The sequence below is a fragment of the Lissotriton helveticus genome, chromosome 11, assembly GCF_964261635.1.
Source record: "Lissotriton helveticus chromosome 11, aLisHel1.1, whole genome shotgun sequence".
Classification (NCBI taxonomy): domain Eukaryota; kingdom Metazoa; phylum Chordata; class Amphibia; order Caudata; family Salamandridae; genus Lissotriton; species Lissotriton helveticus.
In genome coordinates, this window is record NC_136072.1 from 1134565646 (window position 1) to 1134583390 (window position 17745).

The following is a 17745-nucleotide window of genomic DNA, read 5'->3' on the forward strand; positions in this document are numbered from 1 at the left end:
TCAGTTACCCATGGTTCTCTAAAACTAATAACCACACAGTCACCCTCAAGGTCTTTTTTCTCAAAGCCTACCCAGTCCACCCTCCTTACATTAAGGATTTCGGGTTTTAGATCAGGGGGAAGCGGACGGTTTTTATTAAGCCAGAATATGACCTTATTGTAAAGATCCTTGTGTGTTTCTCTCGTGCCACTACTAAGGGGAGCCACACCAGTTAAAATAATAGTATACGGCACTGATTCTGGGGGGAGATTCACACAATGCTTCCTTGGGATAGATTTGGGGTGATGACTTAAAGCCTTATTCTGTGTAGAAGTTGGGTTTCTCTGATTCTGCGGGTTTACAGCAGACTTTAGCCCAGTTGAATTCTCCATGGTTACTTTTTTGGGAACTGGTACTGTTATATTGTGTGCTGGTTTGGGAATAGATAACCCCGCTTTAGAGGTATTTTTGCTATTATTACCATGATTATTATTGACCCCTATATTATTGGCCATAGTAGTAGGCAAATTAGTGGGAGGGGCGGGGGGATTCAATCCTTTTGGCACTAAGCCAGCAAGGATTTTATTCGATGACACTATATTATCTTTAACCAACTTGTCTAAGGCATCCATTTTATCGTTTAACAATCTAGTCCTTTCGAAAAGTGGTAAAAGAAGTGATTTGAGTAGTAACTCAGTCCTGGCCAGGAAAATTTCTTCTGAGATACTAATTGTGGGATTACATTCCTCAGGATGGACAATCAGATTAGTATTAGGTGGCTGCGAGGGGGATGAAATAAAATTTCCCGCACCCTCGGTTTGTACATCTGTATCAGGTGAATCTACCCTTTTACGCTTCCCACGGTTATGGGAAGATGTATGTTGTGAACTAAAAGTGGAATCCATATGTTCAGTACTGACATTAAGATTAGGCGAATCTGAAAGGCCAGATTTCTCACTAACCAGGTCTAAATCGATAGTCCCACCATTCAATAGGTTGCCTTGTGCAGTATTAAATACACTTTCTTGGTTTGTCCCCACTACCTCCACAGAATAGTTATCGGGAGCAGTTAACCATAACGACTCCACATTAATATCGTTACTATTTGTAGTCAACAATGTAAGTGGGACAGGAGAGACAACCGCGCTAATTTTACCAAGAGAGGAACGCTTGCCAGTAATAATATCAAGCGAAAGACGTTTTTCAACCAAGGCTATCTCCTTTTCCAAAACGGCAGTAGAACGTGTAAAAAATTGATCAATAGTCCCGGTAAAAGTGCCATTTGAGGTGGAAACCTGAACATGTCTTTCTTTACCCGACCTTAGGGGCATGTTTGTAAAGAGATTACAAGAAACTAAGATTTCACGGGTCTCAATAAACAATTAATAAATATACATGATATATACCTCAAAATATTAATATAAAATACCAAATATTAAGACCAAATAAAAGCCACAGTTAGGAAAGAATAAATGTTAGATGGGTGGCCCTGCCCGGCCTCCTGCGGCCCCGGACGGCCACAGACGGTCCCGCCCTTGTCCCGGGCTTCTCCCGCGCGCTCTCCCGCGCTGCGGGAGTAGTATTGGATTAATGTAGAAAGAGGTGGAAGGGGTGGGAGGGGTCGGGGAGAGCGGCCCAGGTGTTGGTCCTCCGGGCTGGCAGGCGCTCCTGGGAGTTGAAGTCCCTCCGTGAGCGCACGCCGCTCGCAGCCCCGTCAGTAATCTCCCCCAGCTGACCCTCCAATCTCCAGGCTGCAGAAGTTCACACAGCGCGATGCGGGACCCGCGGAGCGGGTTCCGCAAGCAGTGGGTCGACAGGCAAGACAAGTAAGTCCCCAGCAGAGTGCTCTCTAATCAGCAAAGCGTCCCACTCGCTCACAGGGAAATGCTGCTTAAAAACGGTCGGTGGAAGGGTGGGAGGGGTCGGGGAGAGCGGCCCAGGTGTTGGTCCTCCGGGCTGGCAGGCGCTCCTGGGAGTTGAAGTCCCTCCGTGAGCGCACGCCGCTCGCAGCCCCGTCAGTAATCTCCCCCAGCTGACCCTCCAATCTCCAGGCTGCAGAAGTTCACACAGCGCGATGCGGGACCCGCGGAGCGGGTTCCGCAAGCAGTGGGTCGACAGGCAAGACAAGTAAGTCCCCAGCAGAGTGCTCTCTAATCAGCAAAGCGTCCCCTGCATACCACTCAGGATTCAGATGGACCCAGGGAGCTTCAGGCCCACTTGAAGGGTACTGCCCAGGGGATATATTAAGCAATCTGATTTCACAATTTAACCTTGTTAACCTTCTCTCCAAACATAACTTGGATCTACCAACTGTCATACCCACCTTTATAGGCCATGGTACTGGCTTTATTATTGACTAAATTTTTGTTTCAAGGGGACTCTTTCCCTCCCTGCTGAGCTTCGCACCAGTCTAGAGCCCTTATAGAAAGCCTTAACTAGGGGTGGGGGAAATTTGCGTAATCTCATTCCGCAAATCTCTGCAAAACGGTAAAAAATCTCCGAACACGCAGAAATTCCGCAAACATGCATAATTGCTTGTTCACAATGCTTTTTTACTGTTCGCAATCGCGGTTTGCGTGCTTGGGAGGAAATATCTCGCGAACACGTATTTTGAGAACTCGAACAAGCAAAATATTACGCAAAGTCGCGGAACGCAGAATTTTGGGCAATTTCGCATTCTCGGCGGAACGCGAAATTACCCACATTCCGTGAGCGGAACGGAATTTACCGCCCAGGCCTAGCCTTAACCTCTTTTGTACACTTTTCAGTGCAGAGGAACAACATCTGGACTGAGAACTCTATCTACCCCTTACCAATCCCAAGGATTAGGAGCACAGGATTAAATGAGAAAGCTTCATTCCCGAGGAACTCAACTCTCAGGCAGACTTCGATACCTGCCTGGGAGGTGCCCCGACTGACTCCTAGTTCCACTCAGCGTTTGACCATATTATCGCATACATTATTAATGCCCTGACCAGACAGTGTCCAGGGCTTCCACCAAATTGTGCAGATGGTTTGATATCCATCAAGTTTGGGCCAAAATAGAATTAACTGTAACTCTAAAATGTTTACCTTTTTGTCCAATCAGCTTTATAGCTGATTGAACTATATCAGCCCTCATATATGGTTAATGGGTTAACAAACCCTTGGTTGCTGTAGTGCACATCTGCCTTGTGCAAGTGCAAAAAACATTGGCCTAGACTCCTGTGCATTGTTCTAAATACTCTGTGCATTAATAAACTGAAACCGACAGGAGTTTTGATTTCATGTCAAAACTGGACTTCGGTTTCTCTGCCTTCGCTGAGTTTCTTGTGAGTGGACTATGAAGCAGATGTGTACAATGCATATTTCAGTTGTTAAAATTGTTTTCTCTCACTTCATCTTTAGACGAAGAATGAGCCTGCTATTGGATTCTGTGTTTGAATAAATTATTGAGAATTCTGTCATTGAATCTCCTTTAGTTGTAGCAGCGATGTTGATTTGTGTGTTTATTCCATTTTGATTTGTAGAAATGTTTTTTTAATAAAATACGAGATCCTAGAAAAAAAGTTGCCTTCCTGTAGGCAGTTTTATTATGTTGTCAGAGAATTATATTCTGTCTTCTGAGTATTGTGAGTGTATAGAACATAGATAAAGGTAGGCTGTATTTATGAATTTAATATACCAATGACTTAGAATTGGTGTTACAGGTAAGTAACACGATTGTCCTTGTTCAAATCCAGTTGAGTATTCAGATAAGACATGCCTCCAAGCAAACGGGTGTGAACATTCCTTTGTTATGCTTAGCTTTTTAACATTCTTTCTTTTTTCCTGCTAGGGCTACACCAAGTCAATTGATATTTGGTCTGTAGGTTGTATTTTGGCAGAGATGCTGTCCAACAGGCCCATCTTCCCAGGAAAACATTACCTTGATCAGCTTAACCATATCCTAGGTACGATTGATAACTGAATTGTCAATGTTGTGATCTGTTCATGTATTCACTATTTGTTTTCTCTATTCTAAGCTACTCTTTCCTTGGACTCTATAATGTTTAATAATGTTTTGATTGTGAGCTATGTATTAGGCATATGGTATGCTTTTATGGCTTATGCTTTGGGGTTTTCGTTCTATGCTAGCACAAGTCACTTTAAATATTTAAATATCCTAGCCACTGTTAAAGCTATCCATCTGCTGTTGTCTTGCACTTAAGACGTCCATCTCTGTAGACCAAGATACACATTTCAGAATATTCTCTGGCTATAATGCGAGTAATGGGACCCTGAGAGAAGCAGGATCGTGGGTTGCGTCTAGGTTCAGTTCGCAATGTCGATGGGTATTTTCATATAGCTTAACTAGAAGTACGAAAAACCTTAAGTTTCTTTCTTTTAATGCTAACGGCCTTAACAACAAGCTTAAGACCCATGCAATTGAAAGTTGGCTCAGAGGATATAACCCGGACACTCTTACAAGAGACCCATTTTCGGAGTGCATTAGATGCAAGCAAAGTTTTTAAGAAATGGGCAGGTTTTCACTGTTCAGCAAATGTAAGGTGCGCACAGAAAGGGGTAGGAATATGTTGGTAAACCTGTACAATTCCAAGTAAAGACTATGCAGACGGACCCAGGGGGGAGATGGGCATATGTCTACAGAAAATTAAACCAGTCAAATCTTACCTTGGTTACAATCTATGCACTCATTCTCAATAATCCTCTCCCACTGCTACAGCTTAAGCAGGCCCTATCCTGTATTCCTGGCCCTATTATACGGGGGTGGGGTATTTTAATTTTCTCCAGGATCCCCGAGTAGACTAATCTAAGAAGACTCAAACAAAATAGGCCACTGTTGTCTATTGTCTTGTCTAGCTGTAAAAATGATTTAGACCTAGATCAATGGCGCCTTCAAAACCCGGGAAAGCTGGATTGTTCATGCTTCTTGGCAAAGTATAATTTGGCGTCCAGAATAGACTTTTTTTAATCTCACATGACCTCATTATTAATAGGTACGATCATACTGCAAACGCTTTCTCTGACCATGAATTAATTCAAATTAAATTAGCTGTAATGGGCGCTGGGGGAAACGTGCCTAGAAGGTGGTAAATTAATAAACTCAACTAGTAAAACGAGAGCTCGTGTACAGAGATAGCCAATGAGATCAGTATCGGACTCTGCTCCAATTAATATAGTCTGGGACACATTTAAGGCATAATTACATCAAAAGAAATCCTGCAACAAAGGACAAAAAAAGAGGAAAGACTAAAGATCGAGGCAAGACTTTTGCCGGCAAACCTAGAGGGCATTAGGGATAGAAATTTCAATACAAAGCAGTTGCTCCAAGCAAAAATATGAATGCAGGAGTATTACTACCGGTTAGGGGCTGCAGAGGGTATGACTTATCAGATAGTGTACGAAGAGGAACTGGTCCAAAATAGAATCGATAGCATCTGGGATGAGGTAGCTAAAATATAACTAACTAGAACCAAGGATATCGGAGATGCCTTTCTGAAGCACTATAGGGAAATCTATCAGTCAGACCATGAAATGCCATCTGAGAACATTATAGGGTTTCTCGATAATTTACCTAACCCTTATTGAAATAGTGAACTCCGAGAAGAATTACTAGATGAATTCACAATAGAAGAACTGGAATTAGTGATAATCTCTATATTAAATTGTAAAGCGTCCAGAGAGGAAAGACTGCACAGTAGAATTATGGAAAAAGTTCGCCTCAACCCACAAATTTCAAAATTGGCTAACCACTTAAAGGAGGTGAACGTCCGGCCTCTTTCCATACGGCAGTAGTTGTAAGTGTTCTGAAGAAGGATAAAAACAGGGAAAATGTCAACTCGTATAGACCTACAAATCTTAACGTTGACTACAAAAGTTTTACAAACCTTCCCGCAAATAGACTTAATAGAATCATGGGCCCACTTATACATGTAGATCAGTGTGGATTTGCGGCTGGGAGGCAGTTCTCCACCAACACAATTTTTTTAATAGAAGAATTAGATTAATATTTAATAAGAATGTGATAGAGGCTCAGGTGTGGTTTTTAGATGCCAAGAAAGCTTTCGTCCTGGTATAATGGGATTTTCTTTTTACTTATCCTGGAAAAGTTTGGTTTGCCAGAAGGGTTCATACAACTAATAAGAAGCTTATGTAAATGCTCACAGGCGCAAATATTAATTAATTCTACAAATGTGGGTACCTGTTGAATAAATAGGGGCAGAAGGGAAGGTTGTCCCCTTTACCCTTTTTTATTTGCCCTTTTTATAGAACACTTGGCAATGGATACCAGACAATGGCACATACTTCCCCCCTACAAGGTATGACTAATACGAATGTAAAACTTTATGCCGACTATCATCCTTTTTTAAATTCCGTGGAACATACTCGGGAGGAAATCCTAGGGATTTTCACAGAATTCCAGGTGATAGGGGGCTATAAAATAAATCAGGCCAAGACCGAACTTTTGCTATGCAGCTGCTCCGTTATTGCCAAATCTTAGGATTGTATATAATTCTCGTCCGAAGAGATATTCTGATAGATACATCTGCCGTGTGGATTCCTCACCTTGTGAATATCCCCTTGCGTCAGGATTCCACAGGCAGATATTGTATTGTATTGATATTGTATCTACCAGAAAAAGCGTTACCGAAGGTAAGTAACTTGTTCTTTAGGGATTTATGTGACGGAAAGAGTACAAGACCTGTTCCATTTGAATTATACCCCCGTTATAAAAGGTTACACATCTTTTAACACGATGGAACCGTCCTGCCTCTATTTAACTTTTTATTCGCGACTGACCCGTGCGCGTTACAATTGTCTTTCTTTAAGGAGATGGACAGTTTGTTTTCTTCTTTTATGGGCTAATAAGGCACCAAGACTATCACTAAACACTTTAAATTATTCTACTGAGGAGGGAGGATTGTTCCTTCCAAACATAGGAGTATTATCAGGCAAATTTTGCACACAACAATCATAAATGGTATTCCCAGCCGGATCTTCCAGAGATGGACAATTTTGTTAAGGAATAAAGTGTTAATGGAGTATAATATCTCAGATCCAACTAGAATAGTCAAGTATCCTAAGGAAGTACGGTATAAGGTACTCCAATGGATTTTTAAACAAAAAACACAATTGTTAGTATATTATAGTATTCCCAGGAAAAATGGTTTGACGAGGATGTTCTATCTCTAACCAGGGAGGAAAAATTGCTACAAACTGGTATCTTAAAGTGGGAGGAGAACGGATATACGCAAGAGAGAGATTTCCTTAACACTGACTCTTGGAAAAAAGTGGCCCGAGATAGAAATTGGGCTTCTTCACTCAAAATATGTACTTAAATGGTCATTTATTAACATAAAGCACTTGCTGGAAAATATTGATGCTGGAATTCCAGCAGCAAGTTCAGGCAGAAGTGAAGGTTTTGAAGCCCCTGTAAAACGGTCAGTAAGTGCATGGGTGAAAATTTTTAATGATAATAAATCCGTCCCCATTTATGAAAAAATACGAGATAGATGGTGGAAAAAGGTTTGCAGCTCCCAAGAATAATTTGGAACAGTATTAACAAACTTAACGCTACAGTAATTAGAGGCTCTAATTTTAAACGTATGCAATTTTATACAAAATGGTTAATTTATAGGACTTAACTTTTTCTGCATAATATATATCCTCAAATTGAGGATAGGTGTTTTCGTTGTGCTAAGGAAGGAAGAGACACCTGGTCACACATTGTCTGGGACTGTCCCAAAATTGGGAATCTATGGGAAGAAATTGAAAAGTATCTCAGAATTACCATAGATCACTCTATTTCCATTGATAAATCTATTGCAGTTCTGGGATGCTCCGCAAATATAAAATTGAACAATGTGCAAGAAGAATGCCTATTTATCCGCCTTAGTGGCAAGATCTTTAATCCTCCAAAACTGGCATAGTAATAAGGTACCTTCTTTTCAAGCATGGAGAGCAAAGCTTATTATTGTTAAAGAATTAGAGCAGATATGCATTAAGATCATGTTAATTTAGGAAATTTGAGAAACGTTGGAGCTCCATAGGAAATTAGTCTTGGTTCTGGGTTAAAAGCTTGTTAGTAGAGAAACTGTGCAGTATATGGTTTTTGAATAGATGTTCTGGCATCCGAGGCTCAGAAACCCTAGCCTTTTCCATCACTCTGTCGCCCCATCAATCCTTTAAGGGATTGCTTGTATACAGGCCACCTGGTTCTCCCGGCACCTTCTTTGAAGACCTGGATATGGTACTGGTGGAGCTGGCCCTGAAAGCCGAACATTTCATCGTAGCTGGCGATTTTAACTTCCGGATGGATGATTCATCCGATCCGGCAGCCGCTAAACTTTCGGAGGCGCTGACCCCGCTGGGGCTCACCCCCTATTTTCAGGAGCCTACGCATGAGAAGGGGCATACCCTTGACCAGGTCTTCTCGTCTGTTCCCCTTGAGGATATAGAGATCACTCCTGTCCTGTGGTCGGACCACTTTCTCGCAAAATTTGTCATCAAGGGCATAGTTAAATCTGTGCCTTTCCCGGTACACCAACAGGGTCGTGTCCACAGGGCTTTCCATCGTGTTACCCCGGAGATGTTGGCCCAGGCAGCTGAGGCCCATCCCTGCCTTCTTGTGGGTGATCTAGACAGGGATCTACAGACCATGCAAGACTGGCTATTGGATAGGCTAAACGATCTTGCCCCGGAAGTAACATCTCGCCCGACACCGAAACGGGTCTCTGCACCTTGGTTTACCGCTGCACTGTCGGCTACGCGGCAGCAGTGCAAGGTAGCCGAAAGAGCCTGGCGGGCGCAATATGACACTGGCGCCAAGTTGACATACAAAACGGTGGTTAAGGCTTATCACCGGGATATCCGTTTGGAAAAAAGAGCCTATCTAGCAAGGAGGATTGATGCTGCGTCCAACTCTTGCAAGGAGATTTTCTCCATTGTAAGAGAATTCACCACACCTTGGTCCAACACCTCGAACCAAAAACCATCTAGCTCCTGGGCCACGGACCTTGCTGTTTTTTTTACAAGCAAGATCCAACGCATTCAGGAGTCATTCCTGGCACCAGTGTCTGCGGGCCAGACTGAACCCGACATTACCACACTGCCACAGGCTGGGCCAGGGGCGACGTTGAGTGTGTTTCCTTCTATCTCTGCTCCGGACTCTCTGGCTCTTATGGGCAATTTAAAATCGGGCTCTCCTCTTGACCCATGCCCTGCCAAATTTCTGGCGAAAGTCGCGGAGGTGATCAACCCGTTGGCTAATCCGCTTTTAAATCTTTCGCTGAGGCTCGGCGTGGTCCCGCAGGCCTGGAAGCAGGCGATGGTGATTCCATTGCTTAAAAAATCTGGCCTAGATCCGAAGGCCCCGGTTAATTATAGGCCTATTTCTTTGCTGCCGGCCCTCACGAAGATTCTGGAAAAGCACGTCCAAGGCGTGCTCTCCAACTTTCTTGAATCTCATGAGATTCTGCACGCCACCCAATCGGGCTTTCGTCCCCATCACAGTACTGAGACAGCGCTCCTGGAAGTCTCGGAAACCATTAAAGGGGTTCTGGACTCGGGGGGCAAAGTCATGCTGGTGATGTTAGATCTGTCGGCGGCGTTCGACACCGTTCCCCATGATGGTCTTCTCGCCAGACTTTTCGAGATTGGCCTACGGGGGACGGTGCTCGACTGGTTTTCTTCTTTCCTAGCCGGCCGCCGGCAGTCGATCTGGGCCCCGCCGGATTCCGCCGCGATGCCGCCTCTGGGAGTCTGGGTCCCTCAGGGTTCTATTTTGAGCCCGACCCTCTTTAACATCATTATGACCCCATTGGCGGCGCTGGTGGAGTCGCATGGTGCCCAGATCGTATCCTATGCGGATGACACCCAGCTCCTCTTCTCTTGTAAGAGAGGAGGCGACTTTGATGGGGAGAGCATTCGGGATTGCCTTGGGGCTGTTTTTCACTGGTTCCATCTAAACAGCCTTAAGTGCAATTCCGACAAGTCCGAAGTTCTTTTCTTTGGGTGCGATACAGAACCAGACTGGCAGACCTGGTGGCCACGGGATATGTTCCCTCCGTCCTGCTCCTCTCAGGTCGCTAAGAATCTGGGGGTGAAGATGGATAACAGGCTTTCCTTAAAATCCCAGATCCTGGGGGTGTCGGGCATGTGCTTTGGCATCCTCAGGATGTTGCGGAGGTTTCTTCCTCTGTTATCCGTGGAACATAGGACGCTGACTGTCCAGGCTCTGATCGGGTCCAGGTTGGATTATTCCAACGTTCTTTACCTGGGCCTCCCAGAGTACTTGTTGCAGCGGCTACAAGTGGCACAGAATGCCGCTGCCAGGGCAGTCTTTGGCCTTAGCAGGCTTTCCAGGGCCTCGGGTTTGTTGGCAACGTTACACTGGCTTCCTATCCGCAAGAGGATTGCCTTTAAGGCGCTGACCTTGGCCTATAAAGCCCTTCACAAGGAGGGAGCCAAGTACCTCCAAAAGAGACTGGTCTTTTATCATCCGACCAGGTCTCTAAGGTCGGAAGCCTTGCACCTTGCAGTTGTTCCCCGGGTAAAGAAAGCGCGCCTTGGAGGCCGCTCTTTCGGACTGCTGGCATCTCAGCTCTGGAACTCTTTACCACTGGCCCTACGGGGAGCGACCATCCTACTGGCTTTCAGGAAGGGCCTCAAAACGTGGCTGTTTACTCAGTAGCCGGTCTCCCGCTAACTTCCGGCCTATTCTTCTGTTAGTTTTTATCTTGGTGTTATGTTTTTTATGTGGCAGCATTGTTTCTTTCTCCATTAAAGCGCCGGGACACTCTTTTTGAGTAGCCGTGCGCTATAGAAATCAATAAATAACATAACATAAGTAAGACAGTTATACTCCTCAAAGATTGCTTTATGTATATGTTCGAGGCATGTGGGCTGCTGAATTCATATCTGTGCATAGATCGCCGCCTAGTGTTGGGTCCGGATGATTGCACATTGTTGTCCTGGAAGAGTCTTCGAAGTATCACGAGATAGGTGGCTCCTCCCTGGACTACAGTGGCATTGGGCATCCTCTCCATCCTTAGATTGTTTTTTTCCGCCATTGGGTTCGGATGGGATTTCCAACTCGGAGTTTGAAATCGATAAAAAAACTTTTCTTAAAGGCCTTCGGGGTCGTCGGTATTGTTATGCGATCGGTAACGACTACTTTCTTTCGGTTGTTTTCTACTCAAATCGTCGAATCGGGCCGCGGGCCTTCTCGACACGAAGGGCCAATCGTCGATGGAACGAAGTCCATTCAAAAGATGCCCCAATTGTAACTCATAATTCCCACACATAGATAAACACCCTGTGTAAGAAGTGTTTATCTCCTGAACACAATGAAGCCGACTGCTTAGCTTGTGCGCAGTTCCGTTCGAAGAAAACACTTCGGGTGCGACGAGCAGCGAGGCAGACGATGCAGAAGCCAGCGCCTGACCGGGAGAACATCTTTGAAGACGACTAAGAGGTCGTCGAAGCTGAGGACTCAGACCAGCAGTCGGAGCAGGGGTCGGAACATGACTCCAACTACTACGTCGACGAAGAAGACGACATTGTCGAGGTAGGGGACGCGATCCAGGCATCAGAGCCGTCGAGGACGACTCCGGCGAGGACACGGGGCCAACCGTGAGTACGGGGCCCAGTACATTCACTGATACGCTTCCAAAGGCTCAGGTCGAGGCATCGCCGGAAGGCCTTAGCCAAGATCTAAACATTGATTCTATAGCCCCGCAATCCAGCCCGGCTAAGAACATACTGCAAGAGCCATCGGTGCAACATTACCATTCCCTGGTAATATCAAAACCGAAAGTTACAGAAGCAAAAACGAAACCGAAACTGATAGAGTTCCCACTCTTCGGACCGAAAGGTGCGGTTCCATCGGCGCCGACAAAACACAAAATGGCCGTTGAAATAGCTGGGTCGCATATCAGTGCTGTCGAGCCAAGAGCCAGTACGCCCAGAGACATGCCTAAACTAAAAGCCGTCGAACCGACGAGATCGATGTCGACACCAGGCAACACAAACAAAGGACTCCAGCAGAAGACGGTTGTCGAACCGAGACAACAAGGTGCCAAGCCAAAGACGGTGCACACGGGGACACTCGAGCCGAAGGCAAGAATCGAGCCCAAGGGGGCGATCGAGTCGAGGCAAAACATCGCTCCAAAGCAACAGGCTCCAAAGAAGACACAAGGCCACAAAGTGGTTATCGAACAAACAAGGACTGTCGGGTCGATAACAATCCCGGCACCGAAGAAGGTCATACAACCTAAAAAGACTGTTGAAGCACAAAAGACCCTTGGACCGATAAAATTCGGACTTCCGATGCACATACGCCACAAAACGGTCGAACCAACGACGGAAATCGAACCGACACAAACAAGAAAGGCGATTAACAGGGAAAAGGGCTCAAGCACATGAAGAGCAAGAGCCCTCCACAGAAGAGCAGACCAAACAGTATGTGGACCCAGATACTGGCAAACTTACCGTACTAAAAAGGAAAATCAGACCAGACACTTCTGGTGAAACCTACCGCATTCCACTCAAAAAGAAAAGAGACTCTGCTACATCTCCAACTCTCTTTGAGCCCATCAGCACACATGTGCAAGAAACTTATAGATATTCTCCCACACGCACAGAGGAGGATGTGGAATATGAGGATAATGAACTGTATAATTATCCAGTGGACGATGACCAGGACAACCAAAATGAACCGTGGTCTGGTCATGTAGATCCTGTAGACTCAGACTATGCAAGATACTGCTGCATACTCTGTAAAAACTTCGCCTACAGAGGACACAGCTGCTTTCAATGCATTAATCGAAAGGGCAGCATACAACCACCACGTGGAAATGGATGCAGACCCCATTGAGGAGGACTTCCTCTTTGACACTTTCAACACTTCTGAAAGATCGGTGAAAACATTGCCAATGCTCAAAGGGGTGCTTAAACACACAGGGGACATATTTAAGGAACCAACCAGGGCAAGAGTCATTAACCCAAGGATAGAAAAGAAATATAGGCCAGCACCAGTGGACCCTACATACATCAAGGGACAGCTACCATTGGACTCTTTGGTAGTCTCCAACGCACGTAAACGTGCTAATTCTCAAACTACGGGCAAGGCTCAACCTCCAGACAAGGAGTCTAAAGTTTTTGAGGCTTCAGGTAAAAGGGTAGCTGCTCAAGCAGCTAACATATGGAGAATCTCTAACACACAAGCACTGTTAGCCAGTTATGACAGGGCACACTACGACACACTTGAGCACCTTCTCCAGCATCTACCTGACCTTTATAAGGAACAGGCAGAGTTCCTGATACAAGAGGGAAAGTTAATATCTAACGCCTCCATCAAGTGTGCGTTAGATGCAGCTGACACAGCAGCCAGGGCTATCAATACCAGTGTCATGCTCAGAAGACCTGCGTGGCGCCGCATCTCTGGGTTCAAAAATGAGGTTCAGACCACTTTACATCAGCCAGTGAACCCTGATTATTGGTTTGGCCCTAATGTGAACACAATATTAGACAAAATGAAGAAGGATACCGAGACAGCCAAGTCTATGGGAGCCTTGCAGTCACAACAATACAGAGGCGGCTCCTTTCGTCGCTCCGGCAACAGAGGAGCTGCAAGAGGAGGGTCAGCGCAGCAAACCTCATACAACAAAGGGAACACGCAAACCACCTACAACAAAAACAGTAGAGGTGGATACCGTGGCAATAACAGCAAAGGTAGAGGACGAGGGAATAACACCACCAGATCCTCTACCAATACCAAGCAGTGACTTCTTGTCACTGTCCCCAGACCATATAACACCGGTCGGGGGAAGATTACAGCAGTTCCTGCAAGTCTGGGTAAACATAACTACAGACAGGTGGGTGAGGCAAATTATCCAGCATGGCTATTGCCTAGAATTAATCTCCACACCACCCAACATACCCCCAACACCGTCCTATGTCCGCAGAACACCTACACTTATTGCAGCAAGAAGTCATCAGCATGCTACAACAAGCATTTGCAATGCAATAGGTCTCGCATTAGGAAAGTTTGAGCTATTGGTCTTGTAAATGACAAATGTTTTATTTATGTGTTGGTTTTGAAAATAGCGAAATTAATAGCTTTGTCATTTACAATGCTAATAGTTTTAACTTTCGCAAATGTGATACCTATAGCATTTGTAATGCAATGTGTTGTATTTACGTGACTTAGATGTATTGATATTAAAAATAACAATGGCTTTTAATTTTTTTTTATTAATACTTAAATAAAAGTTATTGTAATTTATAATGGCAATAGATTAAACTTTTGTAAATAACTTTTGTGAAGATTATGTTCAGTGTATTTGAACAGCCTATTAAATGGGAAGAGAAGTAAGGCATGCCTTCAGGATACTAAATCATATATATTTGTCAATAATGCGGCAAATAATGGTATAAATAAAACTCAAATATAAAAGACATCTTAGATATACACACTTTAGGAAACTGGAAAAGAGATACCCTAGACAGCCTGGCATAGCTGCTCCGGAAGGGCAAGAGTAGAAGCAGATCGCTCCTGATCACCAGCCAATATTATGTTTATTAGGATACCCCTGTAATCTCAATATTGTGAAGATAACACTCCTTTTGGGGGAGTTTCACTTTAAGAGACTGTAACATTCATATGGTGTATGACTAACTAAAACTAGCACTCAGTAATTGCTGCAGCACTCTCACTAGAGCACTCGCAGTGCCGCAGCACTCCCTCTCACTAGAGCACTCGCAGTGCCGCAGCACTCCCTCTCACTGGAGCAATCATTCACTGCTGTAGCACTCTCTCTCACTGTAGCACTCATTCACTGCTGTAGCACTCTCTCTCACTATAGCACTCACAGTGCTGCATCACTCTCTCTCACTGGAGCACTCAGTCACTGCTGCAGCACTCTCACAAGAGCACTCGCAGTGCCGCAGCACTCCCTCTCACTGGAGCACTCATTCACTGCTGTAGCACTCTCTCTCACGTTAGCACTCATTCACTGCTGTAGCACTCTCTCTCACTGTAGCACTCATTCACTGCTGTAGCACTCCCTCTCACTGTAGCACGCAGTTACTGCTGCAGCACTCACTAGAGCACTCAGTGCTGCATCCCTCTCTCTCACTGGAGCACACAGTCACTGCTGCAGCACTCTCACAAGAGCACTCGCAGTGCCGCAGCACTCTCTCTCACTGGAGCAATCATTCACTGCTGCATCCCTCTCTCTCACTGTAGCACGCAGTCGCTGCTGCAGCACTCTCTCTCACTGTAGCACGCAGTCACTGCTGCAGCACTCACTAGAGCACTCACAGTGCTGCATCCCTCTCTCTCACTGGTGCACTCAGTCACTGCTGCAGCACTCTCACTAGAGGACTCGCAGTGCCGCAGCACTGTCTCTCACTAGAGAACCCACAGTCACTGTGCGTGAGGACGGCTAACCCCACTACTAAGGCTGTGTCCGAGAGGCCGGGTAACCCCACCACAGAGGCCGTGTTTGACTCTGTCTGAGAGGCTAGACTCTGGGCGTAGAGTAACTCCACCACCAGCCAGTGTGTGTCTGAGAGGCCGGTCCCCGGAGCCTTCTCTGGGGAAGACTTTCCACCTAGCCCACGAGATAAAGCTGAGCCTCTATCTCTGAGAAAAAGTGAGGTAAGAGCACCGCAGCCACCATTGTTCCCTCTTCCTCCCCCTGAAACACAGGAAGCCGCATGCCAGGAGGATTCAAAGGTCATTAAAAAAACACTGGATGAATCTGAGGGAAGTACACAACTCAAGCTCGGCTATTTTTTGGCCTGGCCCAGGCCCACCACCACAGTCAGTGCAGCACCCTCGGTGCCCGCAGCAGTGCAAGCGCTGCGTCAGTGTGTGACCCTGGGAGCCTGCTCCAGTGAAGGGCGCCCACACGTCACTGAGGCTGGAGGACCCCAACACAAGCTGCAGGAAACCCCTGAGTTGTGTGACCATGTTTTCAAAGTAAACCGGAGAGTAGCACTCACTGATAGTACCATCTCTTACCTTCTCTTATTTCATGAGCTTAGATATGGCAGCGGCGCTTTATGAAGCGCTATGTAACGCAGGAGTTATTATTACCTGAGGAAGGAGGCGAAAAGGCGCGGTGAATGGAGCTGGGAGTAGCAGGCATTGGGGCTGAGGTACAAAAGGGAGTAGGTCAGGACAGCACAGGGTAGAGGTGAAGGGGGGAAAGGAGGAGGGAAGAAAGGGCAGAACCGGCTGGGAAAATGTATGGCGATGTGTGGGCAGGAAGAGCAATGGGCTGCGAAGGTTGATGGAGCGGAGCAGCCGGGGAGAGGTACAGGCATGGAGGGGTGCAGACCGAGACATGTGGGCAGAAACAGGGAAAGGGAACTGTGCGGCCAGGAAACGGTATGGGCTCGGAGAGCTGTGCGCTGGGAGAAGGGCTGACAGATAACTACGGGTTGTGAACAGGCTGGGAGACCTGCTGGCAGGAAGATGTGTTGCAGGCTTCGCCGTGAAATGGATCCAAAAAAAAATATTTTTGTTACCCATGTTCTGAAGTACTTCCTTCGTTTTCATATGACTGTGATTGTGTTTGCTATCCGGTTGCTTTAATACTTGCACATGTGGAGTGAGACATTTAGATTCAGGCACCCGATTGTGGAACTTTTGTCTTCACAGCCTGCATTTCATCACAAATACAACTACCTTTAAAAACGAGTCCTCACCGCCTTCCCTCGGACGGTCCTGGTGGGCAAAATCCAAGTCACAGGGGCAGTCCGAGCCTGGAGAAGCGAGCTCCGTGTGCCGGCGCCGCTGAAAGCTGATCTTGCGGCGACCCGGAAGCTCTTGCCCGGCCGGCCAATCCGCTCGCGGCCGACCGGAAGTCCCGCCTCCCGAGGTCCGCGAGCTGCGAGCTACCGGCGCATGGAGCGCCCTGACGTCCGGGGTAGCCCGGGTCCCCAGGAGGGGGCCGGGGAAAAGGAGTGTGGCGCCTGTTGCGGGGCTCCTCTGACCTGAGGGAGCCCCGATTTAGAGGATGAGACGCGCCGCGCCGTGAGGAGCCCCGCCGGAAGAGCGCAGTCGGTGAGTGGGGCCCAGGGCTGATGTGAAGTGCGTGCGTGCCTGTGTGTATGCCTGGGGGGGTGGGGAGGTGGGAGTGTGTGCGCGCGTGTGTGCGTGTGTGCGCGAAGGAAAGTGTGTGCGCATGCGTGACTGTGTGTGATTGAGAGAGAATGCGAGGTAGGGGATAGTGTGCCTGTATGTGTGCCTGTATGTGTGCCGTATGCCTGCGTGTGCATGCGCGCGCCTGTGTGTGTGTGTGTGTGTGTGTGCGTGCGTGCGTGCATGCAGAGGGGTGGGGGCTGTCTGTGTCTGTGTGAGAGCCAGGGCTTGCACCACGCATGCGCAGCTATCAGACGCTCGCTCCCGAGGTGAAATCCGACCTCGTCAAAGCGCGCGTCTGGTAGCTGTCCACTCTCCTAAATACGGGCAGCATAAGTTGTCGAGCTGATGCATTCATGCTTCGCATGAATGCAACATCAGCTCGACCTAAAAAGGGGCCATATAACTAGTACCCTTAGAACACCAGGGTACAAGGTCTACTCACTGTACTTCCTAATCACCAAAAAGGACGGGTCTCTCAGGCCAATCTTGGACCTCAGACCCTTAAACCAATACATTTTATCAGAGCATTTCCACATGCTCACTCTCCAGCAGGTATTACCACTGTTGCGTCAAGGAGACTTCCTCGCAACACTAGACCTCAAGGATGCATATTTCCATATACCGGT

General features: G+C 46.6%; 1 protein-coding gene across 1 annotated transcript in view; it reads left to right on the forward strand.

Annotated features, from left to right (window-relative positions):
• The window catches only part of MAPK1 (mitogen-activated protein kinase 1), a 417351-nt gene that overhangs the window by 317058 nt on the left and 82548 nt on the right, over window positions 1-17745 (forward strand). The window contains exon 5 of the mRNA XM_078667885.1: window positions 3797-3911. Coding sequence (XP_078524011.1) covers window positions 3797-3911 — 115 coding nt within the window. The remainder of the gene's footprint in view (window positions 1-3796; window positions 3912-17745) is intronic.